The following is a 23246-nucleotide window of genomic DNA, read 5'->3' as shown; positions in this document are numbered from 1 at the left end:
CTTCCCTCTCTCCCTCTCCAACCATCCCTCATCCCCTTTTTCTAACTTTCTTCTCCTTCCCTCCCTCCCTCTAATGAATGTGCTACATTGACAGACAATGGCAACTTTCTCATGAGAATTTTGCCTTTTGTTTTCTAGAAGAAGTTAATTTTGTAAAAATATTGTTTGTATTTCAGAAACTCAATAAGATATCTATAAAAAGAGGACAGTCTCCTTATACAGATAGGATTTCTATTTAAAAATTTTTTAAAATGTATTGGCCATGATGTTATTTTAAGATGGCAGCTTGATCCACAAATGCAACCTAAATGATACCTGATGATTCTTCAGTACTTACACAAGATTTGATGATAATCAGCTCAGATGTTAAAGAATTATCCCAGAACAGACACGCAATAAAGAATAAGCTGCCTATTTTTTAAAAAGTGACTCCATTCGGTTGGTTCAACCACCTACATTTATAATGCATCTACACTGACTGCTTGATTTAAGTAACCAAAGAGAAGGGGTATTTTAAATTGCCTCTCAGTGGGAATAAGAGCCACAAGGAACTTTTACATCCAATTCAATGTGATGTGAACACTGATTATTTAATAATGCAACAGCAGTGAATTAGAGCTCTTTTATATGATTTTGCTGACATTTCCAACAGCTGTATATTTAATTCAGAATTAGGGGCGGAATAAACTCCAGTCATTGATCAGAATGTAAGCAGGTGTCCCTGGGCTTATTCTAGGAACACAACAACCCGAACAAATGCAGATGTGCATGGAATTTCCATTTATTCAAGGAGAAACTGCCTGGCTTTTAGCAGTGACAGTTTTGTATCTTCGTGAACTAAGAGAGATTAAAGAGAGACATTCAATTATTTGTAGCCTATGAGCTGCTGCTCTTAAATGAAAGTTGAAAAGCATATAGTGACATTTAGGCCTTTGCTTTAAAAAAGCATTTTGCATCTGAAATAGAAAAAAATGACCCTCTGAACTATTGGTAGTATACTGAATACTTCCATCTTTTTAAGGGTTTCCTATTTGCTGAGACATACCTCCAAGTTTTTAGTATTTAACAAGAGTCCCTTCCTATTGCATTTTTAAATATTTCTGCTCCAGACAGAAAGCTGGGGAGAGGGGAAGAGGGTGACATTGATTCTTTCCATTGCTTCATCCACCCTAATCAATAGGTCACTTGGGATGCTTCTGGTTATCTCAGGAACTGAGACACTTCATCATCCGCACTACATTAGTCTAGATTACTGGTTAGTCTCCTAACTAGTTCCTCTGGTGCCTGTCATACCTTCTGTCCTCCAGTCCCTTTGCCACGTTGTAGCATGATCTTTCTAAAATGCCACTCTGATCACGTCGTTCTTCTGATGAAATCCTTCAGTAGCTTCTCATTGCCATTGGTTAATGCCATTGCTTCTTAAGCTGGTTTCCAAAGCCCCCACCTCATCCTGCCTTCAGAGGCATTCTCACCACACCCTCTCTTATGTTCCACAGATGCACCCCAACTTTCGCACACTCCTCACTCCTCCTCCATCATTATTGTGTGGGTAACTTCTTCTCATCCATTTGGGTCTCAGCCTGGGCATCTGTCTCTCAGGTTCTAGCAAGCCCCACCCCACACCCCGCCCACCACATCTACATCAGGGCCTTCCAGATGTTCTCAAGCTCTCTACACGTTCTGCCCCATAGCCTTTGTCTCTTAGAGGGAATGATATTTAATAATCTCTCTTTAATTATAGGATTTTTAATGTCCTGTTCACTTCTTTATCTACAGTGCATAACACTATGCATGTCTCATATTAAGGACTTAATAAGTGTTCTGTGAATTAAAAGCTAAAATTCAAACTAATCAAAGCCCTATAATAATGCACCTAGATAAAACCTATTGCTTTCTGGCTCTAACATTCTGAGACCCTTGAGTGAAACCAGAATGAAGAGCTCTGATATCTCCCAAGTGGTCTCCTTGAGCCAAAGACTATCTCCTGTTCATGACAAAACCTCAGTGAACCATGGTGAATTAAAGCTATTAACATTCTTGGTCACATCTTATATTTAAAATACCTAAATTTTTCCATTTCTTTGTGGACCTGTTAATTTCTTCAATATATAATCTTCAAGACTCCCTCACTGAAAAGGATTATGAAAAATATAAAGCTGGGCCCACTTGGCGATGTCAATAGAGTTGAAGAAATACGGTCATCTCACTGTGTTCTCTGCTCCTTTCAGAGACAGATGCTCCTTTTGAACTAAAGTTAAAGTCTAAGATTTTGTTCTTGGCATAAAAAAAAAAGTACCATAGTAAAATTTTTATGTGGAGACTCTTAATTTTGCAAATGTGTTTGATACTGTGAAGAAGCAATTTCAGTAAGCTGTAGTGGGAGAAACATATTGAGGCTTTTAATAAATACCTCCCACACCTTCACGAGAGGAAGAGCAGTTGGGAGTAAGCTGATAACTTTCTCTCATACAGTGCTTATTGTAGGAAAAGTTGTATAATAAGAGACAATAATTGAAGGGGTTCAAACCTATGGTGATGGAAGGAGACTAGATTTTGGGTGGTGAGCACACAATGCAATATACAGATGATGAATTATAGAATTGTACACTTGAAACTTATGTTATAAACCAATGTCACCCCAATAAATTTAAGTTAAAAAAGAGACAGTAATATCTTGGTCCAAAAAAATCTATTTTTCCCTTAATCTGCTCTGTAAAGCAGTGTAATATTCCTTGAAGAGACAGTAAAAATAAGTTACATGACAACATAGATAAGTGCTTATATTCAAAGGTGTGCTCTGAACCTATAAAACACATCTCATATTTTCTCCCAAACATATTAAGACCTACATAAAGAAAAGCATGTTAGTAGCTGTGGTGAACAAAATTTCTTTTTAGCATTTGTCACTGTATCCACAGAGATGTGATGATTTTTCTTAGAGTTAATTCCAGCTGCTCATAAACTATAACATTATGAGGGCTTCCTTCCCTGCCATGGGAAAGAGTTTGGAATGAAGCCTTTGCTCCACCCTGAAGCATTTGGCTGGGCTTCTATTAAAATCTTTTTTCACACTTTGACTCACAGCTCTTCATCTTCTACCAGAGTGTAAAAGACACGATGCAATAGGTGTGATCTTAATTACAGAATGAAACTTATTTTTACATCCTTCAGCTTGGAAAGTTTATGAGCAATCTGAACTTTTTTTATTGGATCTTCAAGTGGTCAAGACATTAATCAGGATGAACAACCAAAGCAAATACACATTTTGTCCTTTACATAATCTGGAACTTTTTATTTTGCTTTAAGTATTAGTATAGACTATTCAGAACTAAATCTTATAATCTGCCCTACCGAAGTTGACATGTGACAGTATTTAATAACAACAAAAATTCTATGAAACCACCAATAATATGGCTTATTTGATGATTCACTCTTAGCCCACTTTGGGAGTGTGCATCTTTGAAGGCATGCATATGTTCCAGCTTTGAGTTATCTACCTGTATAGTTGTTACATGTGGAAGATTGGAGTTTCTTCTCTTTCCTCAAATGCAAACCAGTCCACATTCTGCCTCACAATAGCTAGGGTCCAAAAAGACTTGGGGGGAGAGAGAGAAGTGGTGGTAGTAGGTGGAAGGAGGAAGGAGTAGGAAGAGCAAAGACACAGCAGTCAGGCTTGAAAAATGCGAGAGGAAGTGAGGATGTTCACCGTCAGGCTAAGAAACTAAACATAATCATGTTGTGAGAGCAGAAGCAGATCTGTATTAGTTTGCTAGGGCTGCCGTAACCAGAGCTACAGATTAGGTAGCTTAAAGCAGAAATTTATTTTCTCACAGTTCTGGAGGCTAGAAGTCCAAGATCAAGATGTCAGTAGGGTAGGTAGGTTCCTTCTGAAGGCCATGAGGAAAGGGTCTGTTGTGGTCTCTCTCCTTAGCTTGTACAGGGCTGTCTTCACCCTGTATCTCCACATTGCCTTCCATCCGTATGTGTCTGAGTCTAAGTTTCCTCTTCTGATAAGGATACCCCTCATATTGGATTACAGCCCCTTCTAATATCTCATTTGAACTTGATTATCTCTGTAAAGACCCTTTCTCCAAATAAAGTCACATACTGACATAATATCATTAGGACTTCAACATATGAATGTGTTGGTGGGGGTGGTGCCACAATTATGCTTCTAACAACATCCCAGAAAAGGAAACAAAGCCAGAGTTGGGAAATGCGTAAAAAAGGAAAGAAATGTGTTCAGTTCAGGAATGAAGTCAGGCTGATTCTGGATGGTTGGCACAGATGGAGGTGAAATGCCCAGCACTGGCTTTACCGATTTTTTCTCGGTCATGGTGCACACCATGTATCTAGATGTGCATGCAGCTAACTGCCTTAAAGGTCCAGGGTCTAATATGCTTGCCCTTAGGGCTCCTTGAGTGTCTTTCCCAGATCTAGGTAAGGTAATAATAGATTTCGCCCAGAGAAGGAGAAAAAGAGAATTTAAATTAATTTAGTTTAATTTCCATAGGTATTTTTGGAGAGGTTACTATGTACATGGTGATGTTAGGTCAGGTTCACGTGTCTCTGTTCTCAAGTTGTAATGAAAAAATGCCACTCTGTTCATCCAAGGTTAGCAATGGAATGCTGACTAACTTGCAGACTTATCAATTATTGATGATTTGGATGTTATAAAAAAGAATGTTAAGTCTTATTCCACATATAAGAGAATTTTAATATTATTTTTCATCCTTATTAATATTAATTTTGTGAGTGAGAGTTCCTATATCAATTCTATGTAAAATAATGTTATTTAAATCTACTCTTTAGGCTCAGAAGGGAGATTTATAAAAACTGAAGTTAATTCTAAAGATGTGAAAAGTTAGGGCAGAAAGAAAAGTGAAATGCTATTCCTCAAAATTTTGGAATGAATAACTCCTGCTGCTGGATCGCTATACTTCTATTAACTATGATTTATTTATTCCTATTCAGTTCACCTATAATTGCAGTCATTGTGCCTACAAAATATATTTATATAAACTCATTTATTCTCACTGCAACCTTCTAAGTTTAGATATTATTATTCTAGCTTACAGAAGGAAGCTTTGAAATGTCAAACTAGCCCAAAGGAAGTAGGGGAATAGATGGCCTCACTCTGACTGTTAAACCATGCTCCTAACCAACAAGGTTCATGACAAAGGCTTTTCTTTTTAAAAAAAATTATTTATTGTTTTTCTATTGCACAGTTGTCCCACTTTTTTCCCCCATTGCTCCCCCTCCACCCTGCCCACCCCATTTCCCACGGTCAATCCCCACCCCGTTGTCCATGTCCATGAGTCGTTTATACTAGTTCCTTGACTAGACCCTTCCCCTTCTTACCCCACTTCTTGCTCTCCCCCCTCCCCCTAGTCACTGTCAGTCTGCTCCTTGTTTACTTGACAAAGGCTTTTCCAAACTCATGAAAAAAAAATCAAGAACTACCAGTGTTATAGCGAAGATATGCTGTAAATAACTAAATAGAAATAACATACCAGAGGATATTCATTGTATCTTATGAAAGTGTGTCAACTCATAAATGTAGCCTACTTAAAAATCTAATTGTCCCATTTATCCTTCATATCATGAATTATTAATTCAGATTTTGGGCTGACTTTTCATATTTCTGTAATCCAAAAAGCTGGAATAAAATCTCTAATTAAATATCCAAGAATTGACTTCAGTTGGACAGGTGGCTCAGCCTCAAATCTTGACTCTTTTACAAATTAGTTAATTGACCTTGAAAAATTCACTTAGCCTTTCTGAGCCCCAGATGCTGTCCTGCAAGATTTTGTGAGATCTGAATGAGATAATCCCCAAGGAAATACACAATTAGTGTATTTGTGACACAAAGTAGTACTCATTGAATATTAGCTGAATGTGAATGTCAAAGGTTTCTTTCAGACCAGTTTCCCAAACCTTCCAAAAATTAGATTTTTCTCTCTCAACATCATGCTCTCATGCTTGAGTTGAATAGATCAACAGATCAATGTCAGATTTTCAACGTCCCATATCCTTATACCACAATAACTATGTCCAAGATTATGTACTAATTTTAAAGTTTTTATTTTGTTCTTTTTATTTCCTAAAATGATATGGTAACTAAGAGTACATATATACAATTTTTATATTTTTTTCTATAGAAATCGAGACCTGGAAAATTTAATTGAAGTAACTTCCAATGTGTCTAAAAACAAGAGTGAAAGGTAAGACTTATTATAATTTACTTCTGTTTTATGAATTCTATATGAGCCTGCATAAATTATGTAAACTTGGAATATTTTCTGTGGAATTAAATTATAGTATGATATTTAAATAAATACGATCTCAATACAAAAAAATGTACTGGGTGATTAATAAGCTGGTCTAGAAGAAACTTAACAAATTTCAAATTCTGTTAAAATGTCTGACTAAAAGCCTGCTGTTCTATTGCTTAGTGTAAAAGGCATCATGGAAATTCAAATTTATGCACTTGGTCTGTGAAGACTTATTTTTACCTACTGTTGCTTGGTAGATTTTCAATGGTGCAGAAAGCACCCTGAGAATATCTTCCTTGGATGCCTAGTGCTAAAAAACACACAGATTCATCAGAGCCACAAAACAGGACCTAATTTTGACATTTTTTTGCACCACACAGCATAAAGGCTTTACAACTACTGTATCCTGGTTGCTTTTATAGGAAGGTTTGGGTAGAGGCTATACTTTATGGTTGTTACAGGCTGTTTAAATTAGAAAGAATTAAAAATTATTCCATGTTTAGCAATTCTTCCCCCAACATATGTAGGAGGGGACCCTAAAAACAACAGGGTCCTATTTTGTGTCTTTCTATGTTTCACCCGCCTCTTCTATTTAGGAATTATTTTTAATGTAAAGAAATGATAGTTTATATTTTGTGCAGAGAATAGAAAATTAGAAAAAGATCTGAGTTACTTATTTTTTTCCTAATGTGTATAAAGACTCTTGCATGTACCTGGTAGTTTCTTTCTGTTCCTTTAGTTCCCCAAATCATCTGCTTTCTTTGTGTGTGTGTGTGTGTGTGTGTGTGTGTGTGTGTGTGTTGTACTAAGTGAGCCTTTGACAAAACACGATATCAAATTTTCAACAAGATCTGTTTATCTTGGAAAAACATTCACTACGTTGAGAATACTGCTGGGCTTACAATTATTTGGAGGTGATCACAGTAAAAACAAACAAACAAGTAAATGATTAAGTATAGTTTAGGAACTTCCCATTTAATATGATTTGAGAGGTGCTTTAGTTTCAGGTGGGCTTGCTCATGAAATGGAGGTTTATTGGAAGGACACACGAGGGAATAGTGATAGAATTTCACCAAAACTTAAGAGCAGCAGTGGTAGCATGGCCAGGCTTCACAGAAGCCTCAACTGGAAGGTTGTTCATTCTTGACCAGAGGACAGTCCATTAGGAAACCCTGGACATTAACACTAGTTTTGTTTTGGTCATTAGTAACTTAGCTACTTCCTGGCTGTTGGTTTCTGCCTGTTTTTCTCCTGCTCCTTTCTCTACTTCTTAGCTTCCTTATTCTCTACTCTTTATCTGTTTAATAACCAAGAACCTTTGCTGCCTCCCAGCTTCTGCTTCCTCACAACTTCAGCTTACTCCAGCTTTCCGCGCTGTGTCGGGTACCCTTTAGCAAGGCCGTGTGGGCGCGGCCATCTGCATAGAGGGTGTGGACGTGGAAAGCAACACAGGGGACTTGAATGTGCACACACTGTCCTTTCCCTTCTGCAGTTTCATCTGTGCCTCCTGCTGGATATTATCCAGCTACCACATATACATTCACAAGTGCACCTGGCTCTCCCCAGTGGGATGGTGGTCACCACGTTCAGTTACCACCTCCAGGGGCTTTAACTGTCCCCACTGCAAAACCGCTGTGGACCCCTGAGTTCTATTTCCAGGTAGTAGTCATTCTCCTGCAGTTCTATCACAGTCACATACAGGTACGATTTCTCGTGGCTCTGCTATTTACAGATTCAATGGTAAGTGTAGCCATGGCCCAAGCACTGGCAGAGCAACACAATAAAACTTTTCATTTGAAAAAGAATGAGAAAAGAAGAAAGCTGTGGCCTCAATCCTTATGCCTATGTATTCTGACTACAGAAAGGGAAGTTCACTTGACTGTCAAAATGAGTAAGTAACTGAAAAAAACTGAGGTTTAGAGAGTCAGAGAAATGACCAGGTTAGTAAATTACAGCAGTGGAATGAGCCCAAGTGTTCTGGCATCAAGTTTTCTTTGTATTTTTCTACAGTAGTTATTTTTATATACTGAACATATAACCTTGACAGTTTTATAGAAGTAACCCCTAACATATACGATACAAAATGGTAAGCTCTTAATAAGCTTTTATTCTTTATGCAAACAAGATTTATAAAGTTTGCAGTGATAACGGATGTTTATTGGTTGAAATTAATTTTGCTGTTTAATCTCAGGCTGTTAAAGTAATAAGACAATGGAAATCTAAATAAGAGTCCTGGGCCAATCTACTAAACTGAGACTTGATTCACTTTATGGACGTATTTACTTTGTATAATAATTGGATGCCCAAGTAAATACATGTTTTCTAATTAGTACCTTCTGATAGTCTCACTAGCAGTATGAGAGAGTTCCAGATAGGTAAATTTTCAAGTTGAGATTCCACTGCAGGAAACATTTTCTCAAGTGTAATTCCATTTGGATTCTGTGAGATCCAACACACTGTTTGGGTTTATGTTTCATAGAGTTGCTATTAATAAAGGAACAAAACTATGACCATTAATCCTAACTCACAATTTCTCAATTTGTTTCAATGAAGCATAACTTAACAATGAAGCTGTCAGGGGACAAACATTATGAGGCATGTGTTCTCTTTTATGAATACTATTCAAAGCATTTGGGAGGGGTAATTTGGCAGTGAGTCCTCTATTGCACTGGTTCCCAGATGTCAGTGTGCACCAGCATCACCTGCTGGCCCAGGGACCACGCTGTGAGAACCTGTGCTCATTTGAGTAAGATATTGGACTGTCCAACCTCCAAGGTAGTGGCTCTCAACCTTGACATGCATGTCAGACTCACTGGAGTGGTTTAAAAGAATCCCAGTGCCTGAGATGTACCTAAATCAATTAACTCAGCATTTTAAAAAGCACTGCGGGTAATTTCACTGGTTGTCAGAGTACTGTCTAGCTATTACCACGGTTCTGAATTAAAAAAAAAAAAATTAGTGTTACCACTTACTGGCATCGAGATAGAATTTTCTTTGTAAAAACTATCACCATCTCATGAAAAATAAAAAGGCTTGGAAATTATTACATGATGATTACATCGGAGTGGTATCCTGATTTGGATTCTGGAAGTGAGAAAGGACGTCAATGGGAAAATGAATGAAATACAAATAAGCTCAGTAGTTTAGCTAAATGTATAGTACCAATGTTAACTCCTCAGTTTTGCCAAATGTACCATGGTTATGTAAGATATTAGCTCTAGGAGAAGCTGGGTGAAGAGTATATAGGGATTTGTAGTACTATCTGTGCAGTTTTTCCATACATTTTAAAATATCACTCCACTTTAAAAAAATCTATCATCCCCCTAACTTAGCTGAGAAGAAAATTCCCTCAGATTTTGTTGTTCTGCATTCCAAATTTATTTAACATTTGGTTTTAATTCACACTATAAAAATTAAATCTTTTGTGAAGGCATTGTCATTAATCGCAGTATAAACCCAACTAAGAAATGCTACTTTTATTAGTCTATTCAAGCTGTCATAACAAAATACCCCCGACTGGGTGGCTTAAACCAAAGAAATTGATTTTCTAACTGTTCTGGAGGCTGAAGTCCAAGGTCAAGGTACTACCAGGGTTGGATTCTGGTGAAGCCTCACTTCTTGGCTTGCAAATGGCCACCTTCTCACTGTGTCCTCAGACGGCCTTTCCTCTGTAAATGCACAGACATAGAAAGCGACCTCTGATGTCCCTTTCTCTTCTTACAGGGAAACCAGTCCCGTAGGTTTAAGTCTCCATCCGCCCTTATGACCTCACTTAACCTTTATTATCTCCTTACAGGCCCTGTCTCCAAATCACACTGGGAGTTAGGGCTTCCACATATGAATTTGGGGGGGACACAGTTCCGTTCATAACATTACTATTTGCAAATTATTTCCCTCTTCTATTTGCAGTTTTTACCAACTGATGATATTTGATTTTACACTTTTAAGGACCATGCAAACACGTTTCAAGCTCACTGACAACCTTTTTCCTTTGAAGCTGTTTCTTAAAATTGGGTTTTCTATTGGAAATTTTTTATTTGAATATTTCCAAACAATTCCTAGCTAGGTTTATTATTCCCTGAATGACATATTTTAAAAATCACATTAGAAAACCTTCTAATAATATTAATTTCTCATTCTCATTACTCAGTATCTTTTTAACTCAGCTGTATGTTTTGTGAAGCATCTACCTTAAAACTAGAAGATGATTTTCCATATGCCAGAGATGATAATATGTGTACAAATGTTCCCCTCTCCTTTAAGAGCTTTATGGAAATGGAAGGAACAGCCCATTTTCAAATGATAAGGTGTGACTAAGATCTAACCAGATCTAACCTTTCCTTTGGTTTTCATGTCTCTTATATTAGAATTTACTTATATGGAGGAGGAGAAGGAGCTAAAGCTTTCACTAGTCCTGCATTCAAATTTTCCTATTTCTAGGAAAAAGCAAATATGCTTATACTTTATTAAGCATAGTGACATTTTGAGATTAGCAGAAATCTAGGTCAAAGTTCTCCTGCAATCTTCAAAGTATTGCTTTCCATTAAAAATAAAATGAAAACTAGAATTTCTCCAAGCAACCCCTGGATAATTTTTATTAAATTGATAAGCTCTCAGATATATTGTACACGGAAAGTTTTCTAAAATGGCACCGTTGCTGTGAAAATGTTACTGGAACCAATTTCAGATGGTTCCTGCCCCTAATAAAAAGTCTATCCTAGCATTAGATAATGTGTCGCGTGCCTATAGATTTGTCTTAAAGCTATGACGGTGCTCTCTGTGAAGAAGTAAAATAGTCTGTGCATTCTATTTGCATGTGCAGAAAGCAGGCAAATGTAAAGAGGTTCATGTTACTTGAACAGAATTTTAATTTAAAAAGTGCAAAATAAAAAATTCTAAGTGGCTTTGGTTTTAAGTGCCAAATGTTTGTTTGCTTTCTCAGGCAAGATGGTCGCGTCAGTGGCCCTACCAGTGCTCTGAACAACCAGTCCACTAAAATGACTGCCCATTCTTTTGAAGCCAGGAGGAATTTCAGGTAGTACCATGGTCAATTACAAGCCAAATGATAGGGCTATTCTCCTTCTGTTTTTAATAGACATTATATATCAACCTGATCTTTCTTTTGAAATGCAGAAATTTCTGATTTTATTAGTGGTGAGTGAGTAACTTGGTCATTGGTAAATTGTGACATCTGCATAGGAAAATGTGAAATGTGATTTTTCCTTAAAAAGCCTATATTTAAAAAGAAAATGATTGTGACCTTGGCATTGACATTCTCTAGGTAGATGACAAAGTTCCATTAAATAAGATGCTGTGTTAGTTAAGGCCCATTTTTGTTTGAGGTTTGTGGGGTCAGTATGGTTCAGAAATATGAATGGGACATCAGGGAAACAGACAGTAAAACATAGTACACAAAATATTCAGAGTCATCTTCATGCTCTACAACAGACTTAGTGAGTGGCCGATTTTCATGATAGTATTCTATAAGTAGGCCAAGCCAGGGGAATGCAGGAACAAAATGGGAAACTTTAGGAAATTTTGCAGAAGTGGATTAATACCACTTTAATGTTTATATTTCAAAGGTTATAGCTTAGAAATAATATAGCATTTTTGCATTAGATTGAATAATAGCCTTGTTATTTTAATTATTCTTATAAACAAACTTTAAACATAAAATAATTTTTTTCCCCCAGCTCTGATGCTGATACCAGGCCTGCAGGACCACAGGACACCGTTGTGTACACGAGAACATACATGGAGAATAGGTACTGGAAATTCATTTAAAATATTGTTCTATACTGATAATGTTGAAATGATCTATGTTTAAGAAGAAATGGAATTATTTTAGAGTATGCTTACTGTTTTCAAATAAAAAACCATTTAAGAGTACATTAGATTCTAGGTATATGATTACGTATAATGTTTCCAGTATTAACTAGTTGTCAAATAATCATAAAAAGTCACTCAATGGACTAAATAATATTTTAACATAGTACATGTATATGTATTAGGATAGCCATTTGAAAGTTTTCATATAGTTTATTTAAGAATGTGACTGTATGTCTATAAATAGCTTTATAAAATCACGCAAAATTATCTATGCTAATTTAGGGTTGCACTTTAATTAAATGGTTTTGTCTACCATTATTTACCTCTTATCTGAAATAAGTGGTATATACTCTGGCCCAAATTACAGGAATTAATGTCCCACAAAATCTGCTGGTTGTGTGATAGATGTTGAGGAAAATGTCAGCTAAGGTCAGGGATGGACAATCCATTTTCAATGAGAATAAGGACAAGAATTAGCCCGACTGTGGAGTAATGTGATGGTAGGGCATGCAGGCATGATATAGTGACATGTGTTAATCAGAACCTATTGCTCAGACACCCAAATATACCGCTACACATGAATCAATTCCACCTGAGTGACAGCCAGAACTAGTTCAGTGGCTCCAACCCTCCACGTGCCCTGCACATTGATGGTTAAGAAAATACATCAAAATAGGTAGGGAAGGCTGAAACACACTTTTGCCATAAACCCCACCTCCAGCATAGCACCTTACAATCAGGAGGGAACCCTAAGCTCCCAGATTCTCCCTGAAGAGAAAAGGGTTTGGACCACAGGTTCTATGCCCCAACTTTTACGGCTGCTATACAAGGCACAGGCCCACAGATCACCTACCTCTGATAGCCAACAAGGCTCAGCATTCAGGAGTCTCACAGAAACTAAAAAGAAAAACAAATTTTGTTTTAAGGAAGAAATAGAAGAAGAAAGAAAAGAAAAAAAGAGAGAGAGATCAAAGAGCAGAGCATCCGGGAGGGCTTCTTGGGGGAGGGGACTCCAAGAAATTCAGTTCATTCAGTGTCAGAAGGTGAGCAACCATCCAAAAAAAAAAAAACTTTCTCAACCTCACACATAATTTACCTTGCAAAATACACCCCAGATTTGATTTTTCTGCTCAATCCTATCCCCCCTAAAATCTACACTGATAGTGTAGTGCAGAGGCCTGAGATTCAGACATGGGATTAAGTCTTTGTCATTTACTGACTATGTGGCCCTGGCAAAGCTACTTAACCTCTTCAATCTCAGTTTCCTCATTTAAAAAAAAAAAAAAAAGGGAGTAATGATATATGTGTCCTGCATAAACATGTGCAAACTCTTATTTAGCGTTGTGGACTATACGTTCCATAAAGTAGATTCTATTTCTGACAGCAGTCTGCCTATGGGCACTTTGGAAGGAAAGAGAGATTTCTCATTAAAAAGCAATTCCAAGTGGGGGCTGTGGCGTTATCACTCACAGTGTAAAATCATAGGCACCTATTGCTTCTAATCCCAATATGCGCACAGATAGCATATGTACTTGGGAAGCGCTTATGAGCAGCCAGTTGGTTAGTGCATTACAGATTTCATTTGTCTCCAGGAGAGAATGACCTTTACAGACTGGAGCTATGGATCAAAGAGAACTTCTTAAAATTACACTTTTTGTTTTTTGCTCTAATGCTAAACTAATCTTTCTTGGATGTTTTCAAGGAAAAATAAACATTTTTATAGCTTTGTGTAAAAGTTCAGGAGTCTCTAGTTCTCCGTGTGAACGGTGTGTCTGTAAATGTGCTCACCCTGGCCCTCGCTTTACTCGTTTCCTTTATGTTAGGCTACGTGTAGCTTTCCTTTGGTGGGTTAATGAGGGAAGTTCAAGCATGAATTTCATTAAAAAGTACATCTCTTGCTGTGTACCCTTGCCCCGCACCCTTGTCCCATTCTCTGTTTACTTCAGAAGAAATGTCAGCCTACATCAACTTGCAAGTGGCTTGTGTATCAAGTTTTCTCCAGATTTAAAAAAAAAAAAAAAAAAAGGTATCACCCTGGCTGGTGTGGCTCAGTTGGTTGGAACATCGTCCTGTAACTAAAATGTTGTGGGTTCTGTTCCCAGTCAGGGAATATGCATAGGTTGTATGATCTAGATCCCCAGTCAGGGAATATATAGGAGAGAAACAATCAATGCTCCTCTCTCACGTCTGTGTTTCTCTCTCTCCCTTTCTCTCTCCTTTCCTCTCTCTCTAAAGCAATGAAAAAAAAAAAAAAAAAAAGGCCCTATATTGTCCTGGCTTGTAACATCACATAGAATATACTAATAAGGCTGTATGAGGAGGTGCGCGTGCTTTCTCACCTGCCTGTGGGTATATACGGGTACGTTAATATTAGGGAAACAGCGCAGTTCTCACGTGTCCGTATGTCTTGTTTCTAGTAAATCGCCCGAGGATGACTATCAGGAGAATTTCTCTCGAAAATACATACAAACTGTTTATTCGACTTCAGATAGGTGAGTATGTCTATATTTCGATACATAACAGTCTATATACACACACATGTATGTATATTTTATATGCATACATATTCTTGCTGTCTGTTGTACTTGGAGATGGCTCCTGATGGTGGTTATTGTATGTAAGGTGGAGCAAGGGTAGGTTTATAGTTGTGAGTACATGAAACACAGTTTATTCTTGTACTATTATTTATTAATTATTGTATTATTTTCCATACGAACAACTTAAACCTACTTTGCCTCACCCTGTAAGTGTATGAAGTACAACCTCTGCATTCAGGAATTTGTTCCTTGGCTTCCGGGCTGTTGCTAACATGCTTTATTCCAATAGAGGTTTCTGTGCCTTACAGTTGCCTCCTGGGCCAGCCCCTCTGCTGTGGCTGAGTCCCAGGAGTCCCCAGAACAGCCACATTATTAGTCTAGGCTGCCTTGCATCACCAGACTGTGGCCTCCGGCCCTCCCCCGCGGTGGCTTCCCAAAGCCATCTCACCTTACAAACAGCTGCGTGGATGTGCTGTGATTGCCCGCTCCGGGCGGCACTCAGCTCCCAGGAGGGCGCTACAGTGAGTGTCAGTTATGTGCTGGTAAACTGATCCCAGGCTCTTGCTGTTGGTGATCATCTTTTACCACTTAATGTTCAGCAGGGCACATAGATGACACTCATGAGAGTGTGGCCAGCTGATTTCCAGTGGAGGAAATGAAAATAAATAATTAGCATTTCATCCCAACCATTGGGAACTAGCTGTAATGCAAATGCCTGATGTTCTACTGCTGGTGTTTCTCTATCGAAGGGGCTGGAAATAAGGCTCATTGAGGGTAAAGACATACCTGATTTTTATGTACAACCTCATTTTGTGATGCAGTGATTTACAAATTGACACTTAATAAGTGTTTTCTGCAAAAATGAACCTGTGTTCTGTTTGCTAAGGAAAACATGGATAAACCAGGCACCAAAATTATATCCTTTTTCTATCACTTTTATAAAATCTTGCCCATTGCCAATGTTCTCTGGGTGTTCTGCCTTTAAGTCATTTCCCTTTGAGGAGTGAAGTCATCTATGCAAGCATGAAATACAAACACTGTCTGGGTAACCAAATACCAGAGCTAGATTCTTCGTAATACTTGGAAAAGATCTTTGACTAACAGGATGGTTTTAACAAGGACAACACCAATATCAGAGCTTTCCCCAGGCTCATATTTTTATCATGAATTTAAGGGAGGAAAACATTCTACCTGTATGTATTGCTCTTAATATGAAGAATTTCAGTCCTGCTCTTCAAGTGGTCCTTGAAGTTTTCTTAGTCGTCAGAGCAAAAGTCAATTTTCTGTTAAGACCAGTCATTCACACCACTTTTTCTGTTGATTATTGTGTGAAATGAGCCGTGTCCCCACAGTTCTTATCTAAGCACCTTAATCCCATTTGAAGTGGCTTCCCACTTTACAGGATAAAGACAAAGCCCTCTGCACATTATCTATGGGCCTTCAGAACCTGCTCCTGCATATTGCTGACTGTTTAATCACTTCAGACACCCTCCTCGTGTCACACTTGGGTACAGCCTGTTCGCTCCGCTTGGAATCTCCCATCATGCCCCGCCCCACCTCACTGAGCTCACCTTGAGAGCTCCTTCATCTCACACGATGCTTTCGACAAGCCTTTCCTGCCTTCACCGCAGGGATTAGTTGCTCCCTTGGCTGTGCTCTTCTCATTCCACGCGTCTATAAAATGCTGCGGTCATCCAGTCACACACCTGGCTGCTCTAGTGGATTGGAAGCTTCTTTATATTCCCAGCTCCTAGCTTTTTGCTGCTGGAATGGAAGAATGATAGAGTGTCTGTTTTCTACTCTCGAAGTGCTTGCCTGGGATATTTGAGTGTGTGTGTGTGTGTGTATGAATAATCCATAGGAAAATATTTGCCGGCAGTACATAGATAAGCCAGTAGCTACAGATTGAGATAGAAGAGGAAAATTTTATTTATATATATATATAAGGGTTAGGAAGAAATTACTAGAATGGCTGAATGTGTAAAACCAGACAGAGTTATCTGCTCCAATCCCTTTCCTCTCCCACCTCCTCCTCCCTTCCATGTTCCGCCCTCTTTGCTACCAGTCCTGAGTTGGATGACAGGATCATGACTCCTGGGCATGACTCATTTATTTCAACGAAGTAAACCCAAAGGTCCTCATGGGCAGGCCCAAAGATAGCACAGTGACTCTGGCAGCATGCTGCCTTTATTCAAACCCTGCCTCTGCTCCTCACTAGCTGCATGACAGACACTCTTCTGTGCCTCAGTTTCCTCTCCCATAAAATGATGATAAAAACAGTAGCATCTGCACCTCAGAGATATTGTGAAGGACAAATGAGTTTATATAAGCAAAGTGCATGAAAAATATACTGTACATATTAAGCAGATTAGAACTATATAAGTATTGGGTATTTTTATTTCACCACCCCATTATCTACCAATTCTAGAAATTTTAGGCCCACATGCCAGCACCCTGAAACTAGTAAAGTCTTGAAGGTGCTATTTAAGATAGTCCTAAGACCTTCTAAAGGAAAATAATCATGGTTGTTGGCCTTTCTTAAGGCTCTGGTGTGTCCCAAGGTCTTTTGGACTTGCTGATTAAATATCTACAATGCATTGAACATTGTTTTTCAGAACTTAGTAATAAAGCTCTTTTCTCTTCATCAGATTTTTCAAGGGGTGATGTTTTATCATATTGGAGAATATAAATTTTGTTATAAAAGGTTACCCAGTGTTCTGAATCTTATAATGACACCAAGAGTATTGTCATAGGGGAGCCTATTGGTGACTCTAGACCCTAGACTCTTGAATGGATTTCTATTCTTGTCCTAGTAAATGTTTTGAGAGTTTAAATTTTATATTAATCTACAGTATAATTTTTCTATGATGTATGTAAATTAATAATTCAAAACCCTCTTCAAGCTTCAAGGGTTACTTTTGAATGAGCTCAATGAGGAAACTGTAATTATCTTTGCCCTTCCCAGCTGCACTTTTGATTGCTAATGAATTAATAATTTGAGACTTTCCTTTATGTTAATTCTTTGATATTATTTTGAAGAATCTGGAAGAATCAATTCTATCACTAGAATAAGTAAATACCGAACTTTTCTTCATTTCTACACAGTTTCCTAAAGTAGCAACAAAATTAATGTATTTCCACATGACTTTATGGAGAATAGATCTGTCTTTTGAATGATGACAAATTTATTTTTAATTGCTTACATCTCTATAGATCTGTCATTGAAAGAGATATGTGCACTTACTGCCGAAAACCCTTGGGCACGAAAACTAAAATGATTTTAGATGAATTACAAATTTGCTGCCATTCCACTTGCTTCAAGGTAAGGATATGTTTATTGTATTTAACTAAATGTAAAACTGCATAATGACTGGAATAAAAATGATTATTTAATGAAATGCATGGGGCAGAGTTAAAGCTTTCAGAAACACACTCTCATCCACATTAATAATGCACTACTAAATATTTCTCAGAGTTCTGCAGACTAATCTCAAAGGTTTATAATTACTGTCTTGGCTTTAGGCTTCAAGCTGATTACTGACACATTTATTCCTCTTACCCTAGAGATTTAAACCTATAAAAAGATAAACACTTGTTTTCTTTATTAAAGTTTTTGCAACATTTTAAAAATTCATGCATTATATAAAATGAATAATGGAGTCCAAAAAAGGAAAAGAAATTGTTGAAAGGAAAGCTAGCAGCTCCTTATATCATTAAGTTAGGACTGATAGGCTTACCAGTAGTTGAAATTCAGTCTGTTTAGGAGAGTAAAAATAAAGCTAACACAGTAGACTGCTTCACAGTTCGTGTTTTCACATTTCATTGCTTTTACTTCCATAATAATATTGGGTAGGTCAACATTATAGTTTCTGTTGTAACTGGATGAGCACTGAGCTGAGAATCTGAAGATCTGAGTTAGAGTTCTAACTCTGCCACTAACTGTGGCTGTGTGACTTTTGGAAGTCACCTAAATTAGCTTGGCCTCAGTTTTCTCATCTGTAAAATGAGGAAGCTGACTAGACTAGGGTTTTCCACTGTGGCTGTACATTACCGTCTCCTGGGTAGGTTGGGAGAAAAATAAAATGCTTGGGACCAGCACTAATTAAATCCAGGATCTCAGAGATGGTGTCTAAGCATTGGTGTTTTTAAAATCTCCTTAGATCTAATGGGCATCCAGTTTGAGAACTATTTGGCTAACTCTCTGGGTTCTTTCTGTGCTGACATTCTGTGGTTGATGGGAATTATCTAATTCAATCAAGCAGCTGTAATACTTTGACAACCAATGGCTTCTCCTCCAGTTAGCTTCAGACAGTGATACATAGCAATCAGAAACATAATGCCTCATTTTGAGCAAAAAAAAAAAAAAAAGTCAAATATTAGGCCATAATATATAGAATACTATGTAAAATATATTCTGAAAATTTTATACTTATTTAATCATGAGGAAATAAAATTTTCTTTTAGTTATTAAAATTTACTCAATAAAAAAGATTATAGTTCTTTACTTAAAATGAGAGTGCAGACAACTTTTTAAAACAAAGAAAAGATCCTGGTTATTGCTTTTGGTAAATATGAATAATTTCCATTTACTGTATTTGGATGAGTTATAAAATACTAGGAAGAATAAAAATGTCCCCACACTCCTAGAAAAAGATGGACTATAACACAGCCATGGTACTAGAGAACCAGGTGGGTTGGTTTACGCATGTCAAATTAGTGATGACAATTTGCTTCAATGAACTTGCCTCTGAAACCCAACCAATCAGTGACAGCCTCATGCCTAAAACTTAGCCAATTAACAATGGACTTGCTCCAATAAACACCTGTCTAAAGCAGGTGTCAGCCCTTTCCTGCCTCCTAACCAGCACAACTCAAAACAAGCTTTCCCCTATACCCTATGTAAGATCAGAAATTGGCTTTGCTTAATGTTTGCTTAATGTCTTGTGTGTCTGCCTGAACAGCATAGGTCTCCTTCAGCAAACAAACCGTAAATACCCTTCGTGTTTCTATCTGAGATATCAAGTGGTGATCTCGTCCTTGGGATAACCAACTTTAAAAAACGTATATCTACTCTATAGTGAGTTAAGGAGAAACTTCAGTGGTAGATATTCCCTAAAATGCACACCCACATAGTAGAGATATGCCATGAGAATATATTTGAAAAGTTCTGCATGTGGATTATAGACAAGGATACTCTCACTGCCCCTGTGGACCCTGATGAGGCTTCATCTGAATGTTAGTATGGAAACTAGTACTGAATGAATTGAAAGGGCTTTCTATCATGTTACACTAAGAATCTAGACTTTATTTGTAATGTAAACTATATATATATATATATTTTTTCCTTTAGTGTGAAATATGCAAACAGTCTCTGGAAAACCTGAAAGCAGGAGACAGTATTTGGATTTATAGACAGACAATACACTGTGAACCTTGCTATTCTAAAGTTGTGGGTAAGTATTAAGCTCTGCAAGAAACGATTACTTTTGCTAATATTAATGAGCATTTAAATTGTTGAAGGATTTCAATAAAGCAAAAATATTTTATTAATTATATTGTTAAATTCAGCTGCAGACAGTATGGTAGTATTTTGTCTTATGATATAAAACCAGTAAACATTTATATTTTCTTCTGATACCAGATCAGACACGGATACAACTAAGGAAGGAGGTTATTTATTATAGAAACTTTTCCATTTTTTTTCTAAACAAAATAGGTCTTCTCTGCTCAAGTGACTGTTGGAATTCAAGTCCATATCTATGAATGATCTTTTCCATATGCACTGAAATATACTTTTTACATAATTTGATTATGCTAAATGCCTCTTAATGTTTTTTTTAATGGGGAATTTAAAGTCCCATGTAATTCTATATAAAAAATAGCATCTAAGTATTTTTATCAGTTTAAGATCAACATTACTATAATTTGAGCTCTTTATTAGCATAAACAATGTGAGAAGCAAACATTAATGACCTGCATTTTTAACTTACATTTCCTGTAAACTTAACATGAAAGCTTTAAAAGTGATTTAAAAGATATGCACAGTACCCAGTAAGTTAGTAAAATAAAATCCTACAAAATTTGATTAGTCAGGATCAACATTTTATTTTTATTTGATAGTAAATAGAATAACCAAGGTGATATTGGAGAGCCGGTCAACCGGCAAGTTTCCTGATGTCTTCTTGTAGTGAATGAGGAAAGTGCAACATTTGTGATTCTTATGTGGGATCCAAAATATGGAATTTAGTGACAAATATGTAACATAAATGAGATTTTGGGAGGCTACATCTGGAAAATGCTCTGAAAAATATTTTAAAAACCCACGTTCCATCAGGCTACAGGATCAATTACCAAAATTAAACAAATTATATTCATTTTTTGCCTTCTATTTTCTACTTTTCCCAGTCAGTTCTCATGTCCCATTTTCTTCCTGATTTAGCAACCCTATCATGATCCAATATTATGTCAAGAGCCCTGATGTATATTGCGGCAGCTCTAAAATTTTCAGTCACCCAGAAGCCCATGATATGTCTTAGGAGGTGGGCCACCAAAAGACGCAGAAGCCATCGTGTCCTCCTGCCTATGTGCCCTCCACAGATATTGCATTTTTATAGTAAATTTAAGTTGTCAAAACATAACCTGGACATCTCATAAATATGAGTACCAGTCATTAGTCCTTTGTATTTATGGTGCTACCAAAAGCCATAGCCATGAAAGCTATAGAAGGAAAAAGTAAAACGCCGACTCTACCATGACCCCCTTGATGAATGATTATTTAAACCATTTTTAGTTATAGGCTTATTTTTTGTACTGCATTTGCATATCTAACTCTTATTTCCTTTAACATTTTCAGCAAAGTGGATTCAGTAATTCTGGTACATGGAAATCAAGATGAAAGCATTCATTAAGGAATTCAAAATTTTATTTTGCGAATATGTAATTTAGAAAAGCTTTTACTGAAGATTGACTTTTGTATACAATTAACAATTCTGCTGGTGCATAAATAATCTAATTGCCTTCAGTAAGGTCATATACATAAAGGGAACCATCTGTTATCTTGCTATATTCAATCATCAAAAATTCAAGTGGTTTCAGTTACCGATGTCAAAGGCATGATGCTCCTGATGGCTGCGGGCATCATCAGCCCTACGCAGGCCCACCTCTGCTCCACATTCAGGTCACGCATCATGGTTTCTACTACAAACAAGTTTCTTACTTTCTCACCTTTGTTTCCCTAAGAATTTGGATTTGTAGACATTATTGACATCCTGACAAACTGTCAAGAAAGCAGGATATATTTCCTTCGTGTGCAAAAGAAATATAGAAATTTTCTTGTAAAGCCTGGCAGAAAAATGGGGACATGTAAAATCATATGGGCCTCAGAAAATCATCTGAACTTTCTGGGTCTCTGTGCTTGTATCTGAAACATGAGGGGCATTGAAAATTGTCCTTAAGGTCTCTTTGTGTTCCCCAAATTATTCTAAAGCAAGTTTTTGTTTACTCTTTAGAACTATATCTAAATATGTATTTGTTAATCATATTGAACTAGAGAGGATATCTAAACAATTTAATCTTTGTGTCACCCTTCATTTTATTGCAGATATAATTTTTAAAAACAGAAAGACATTGATTTATGGGTAATGGGTAAAATTATATGACATGTGTTTTACACATTATAATTTGTTAATTTTTTGCATGCATTTCAAAATCTGGGTATATAAATAATCTATGAGAAAATAATGGTTATGGACTACAAAGACACATTCTTTATCTTGTTACATCTATTCATATTACATAGCACTTTATATTTACAAATGGCTTATAAAAATAAAATGAACTATCGCTGACAGAATGTTTTTGTGGAGTGTCTATAAATATCATTCATTGACATTGATTTTGTCAATTATAGTGATCACAATTTATTATATTCTATACCACACTGATAAACTTAACTACTTAACTGCTCAAGCTATAGCTTTTATATTTAAAGAGCTTTTCTTAAGGAATTGAAAATTCAATAATCATATGGGAGGCACTAGTATTATTATTAATATTGAGAAATTGAATTTGTAAACTATTTTATATGTACATAACAGCTGCTTTTTGAAGGAAGGCATATGGAACGTTGAGGAGGGGCTGGAATTTGGGGGAAGTTTAAGGCAATTATAAAAAACTGACATAAACTAGAGAGATTCAAAAAGATAATCATGTATTTTCCAAATGTTGATAAATTTAAAGAATTATTCTTCTGTATGATGATTTCAAGCATCTGCTCTTCTTAGAGACTAGTCCACAGTGTTAAACACAAAATGCTTATCAAAATTCAGCAATGTATAATTGTTGACATATCAAAAGGGAGCCAGAAAAAAACAATTAATAGTAATTTGATATTCATTAATTCATGCTAGATGAGAAGCAGTGGTAATTGAGCCATATGTTTTATTGTTCTTGTATTACATGCTATCAGAATGGATCAAAAGAAATAATTTTCTTAGAGTTGGAATTTGTGGCAGAAAAGAATGAATGGAATAGTATCCCTCCCTTTTATATAAAGTGTATTAACATCTAAATGCCTTTGTAGTAATTAAAAATCATTTGAATGTCA

The 23246-nt window shown here is 36.7% G+C and overlaps 1 protein-coding gene across 5 annotated transcripts in view; it reads left to right on the top strand.

Annotated features, from left to right (window-relative positions):
- Nucleotides 1-23246, top strand: part of SCEL (sciellin) — a 102697-nt gene extending 79451 nt beyond the window's left edge. For all 5 annotated transcript variants that reach the window (XM_090258304.1, XM_090258305.1, XM_090258306.1 and 2 more), the window contains 7 exons: nt 6162-6224; nt 11218-11310; nt 11969-12040; nt 14522-14596; nt 17855-17963; nt 19992-20094; nt 21495-23246. In XM_090258304.1, the coding sequence (XP_090114430.1) occupies nt 6162-6224; nt 11218-11310; nt 11969-12040; nt 14522-14596; nt 17855-17963; nt 19992-20094; nt 21495-21511 (532 nt within the window). In that variant the 3' untranslated portion in view covers nt 21512-23246. The remainder of the gene's footprint in view (nt 1-6161; nt 6225-11217; nt 11311-11968; nt 12041-14521; nt 14597-17854; nt 17964-19991; nt 20095-21494) is intronic.

The sequence above is a fragment of the Furipterus horrens genome, unplaced genomic scaffold (assembly GCF_987537825.1).
Source record: "Furipterus horrens unplaced genomic scaffold, mFurHor1.1.pri manual_scaffold_12, whole genome shotgun sequence".
Lineage (NCBI taxonomy): Eukaryota > Metazoa > Chordata > Mammalia > Chiroptera > Furipteridae > Furipterus > Furipterus horrens.
Note: the sequence above shows the minus strand (reverse complement) of the source record. Positions and strands in the feature narration are given on the sequence as shown.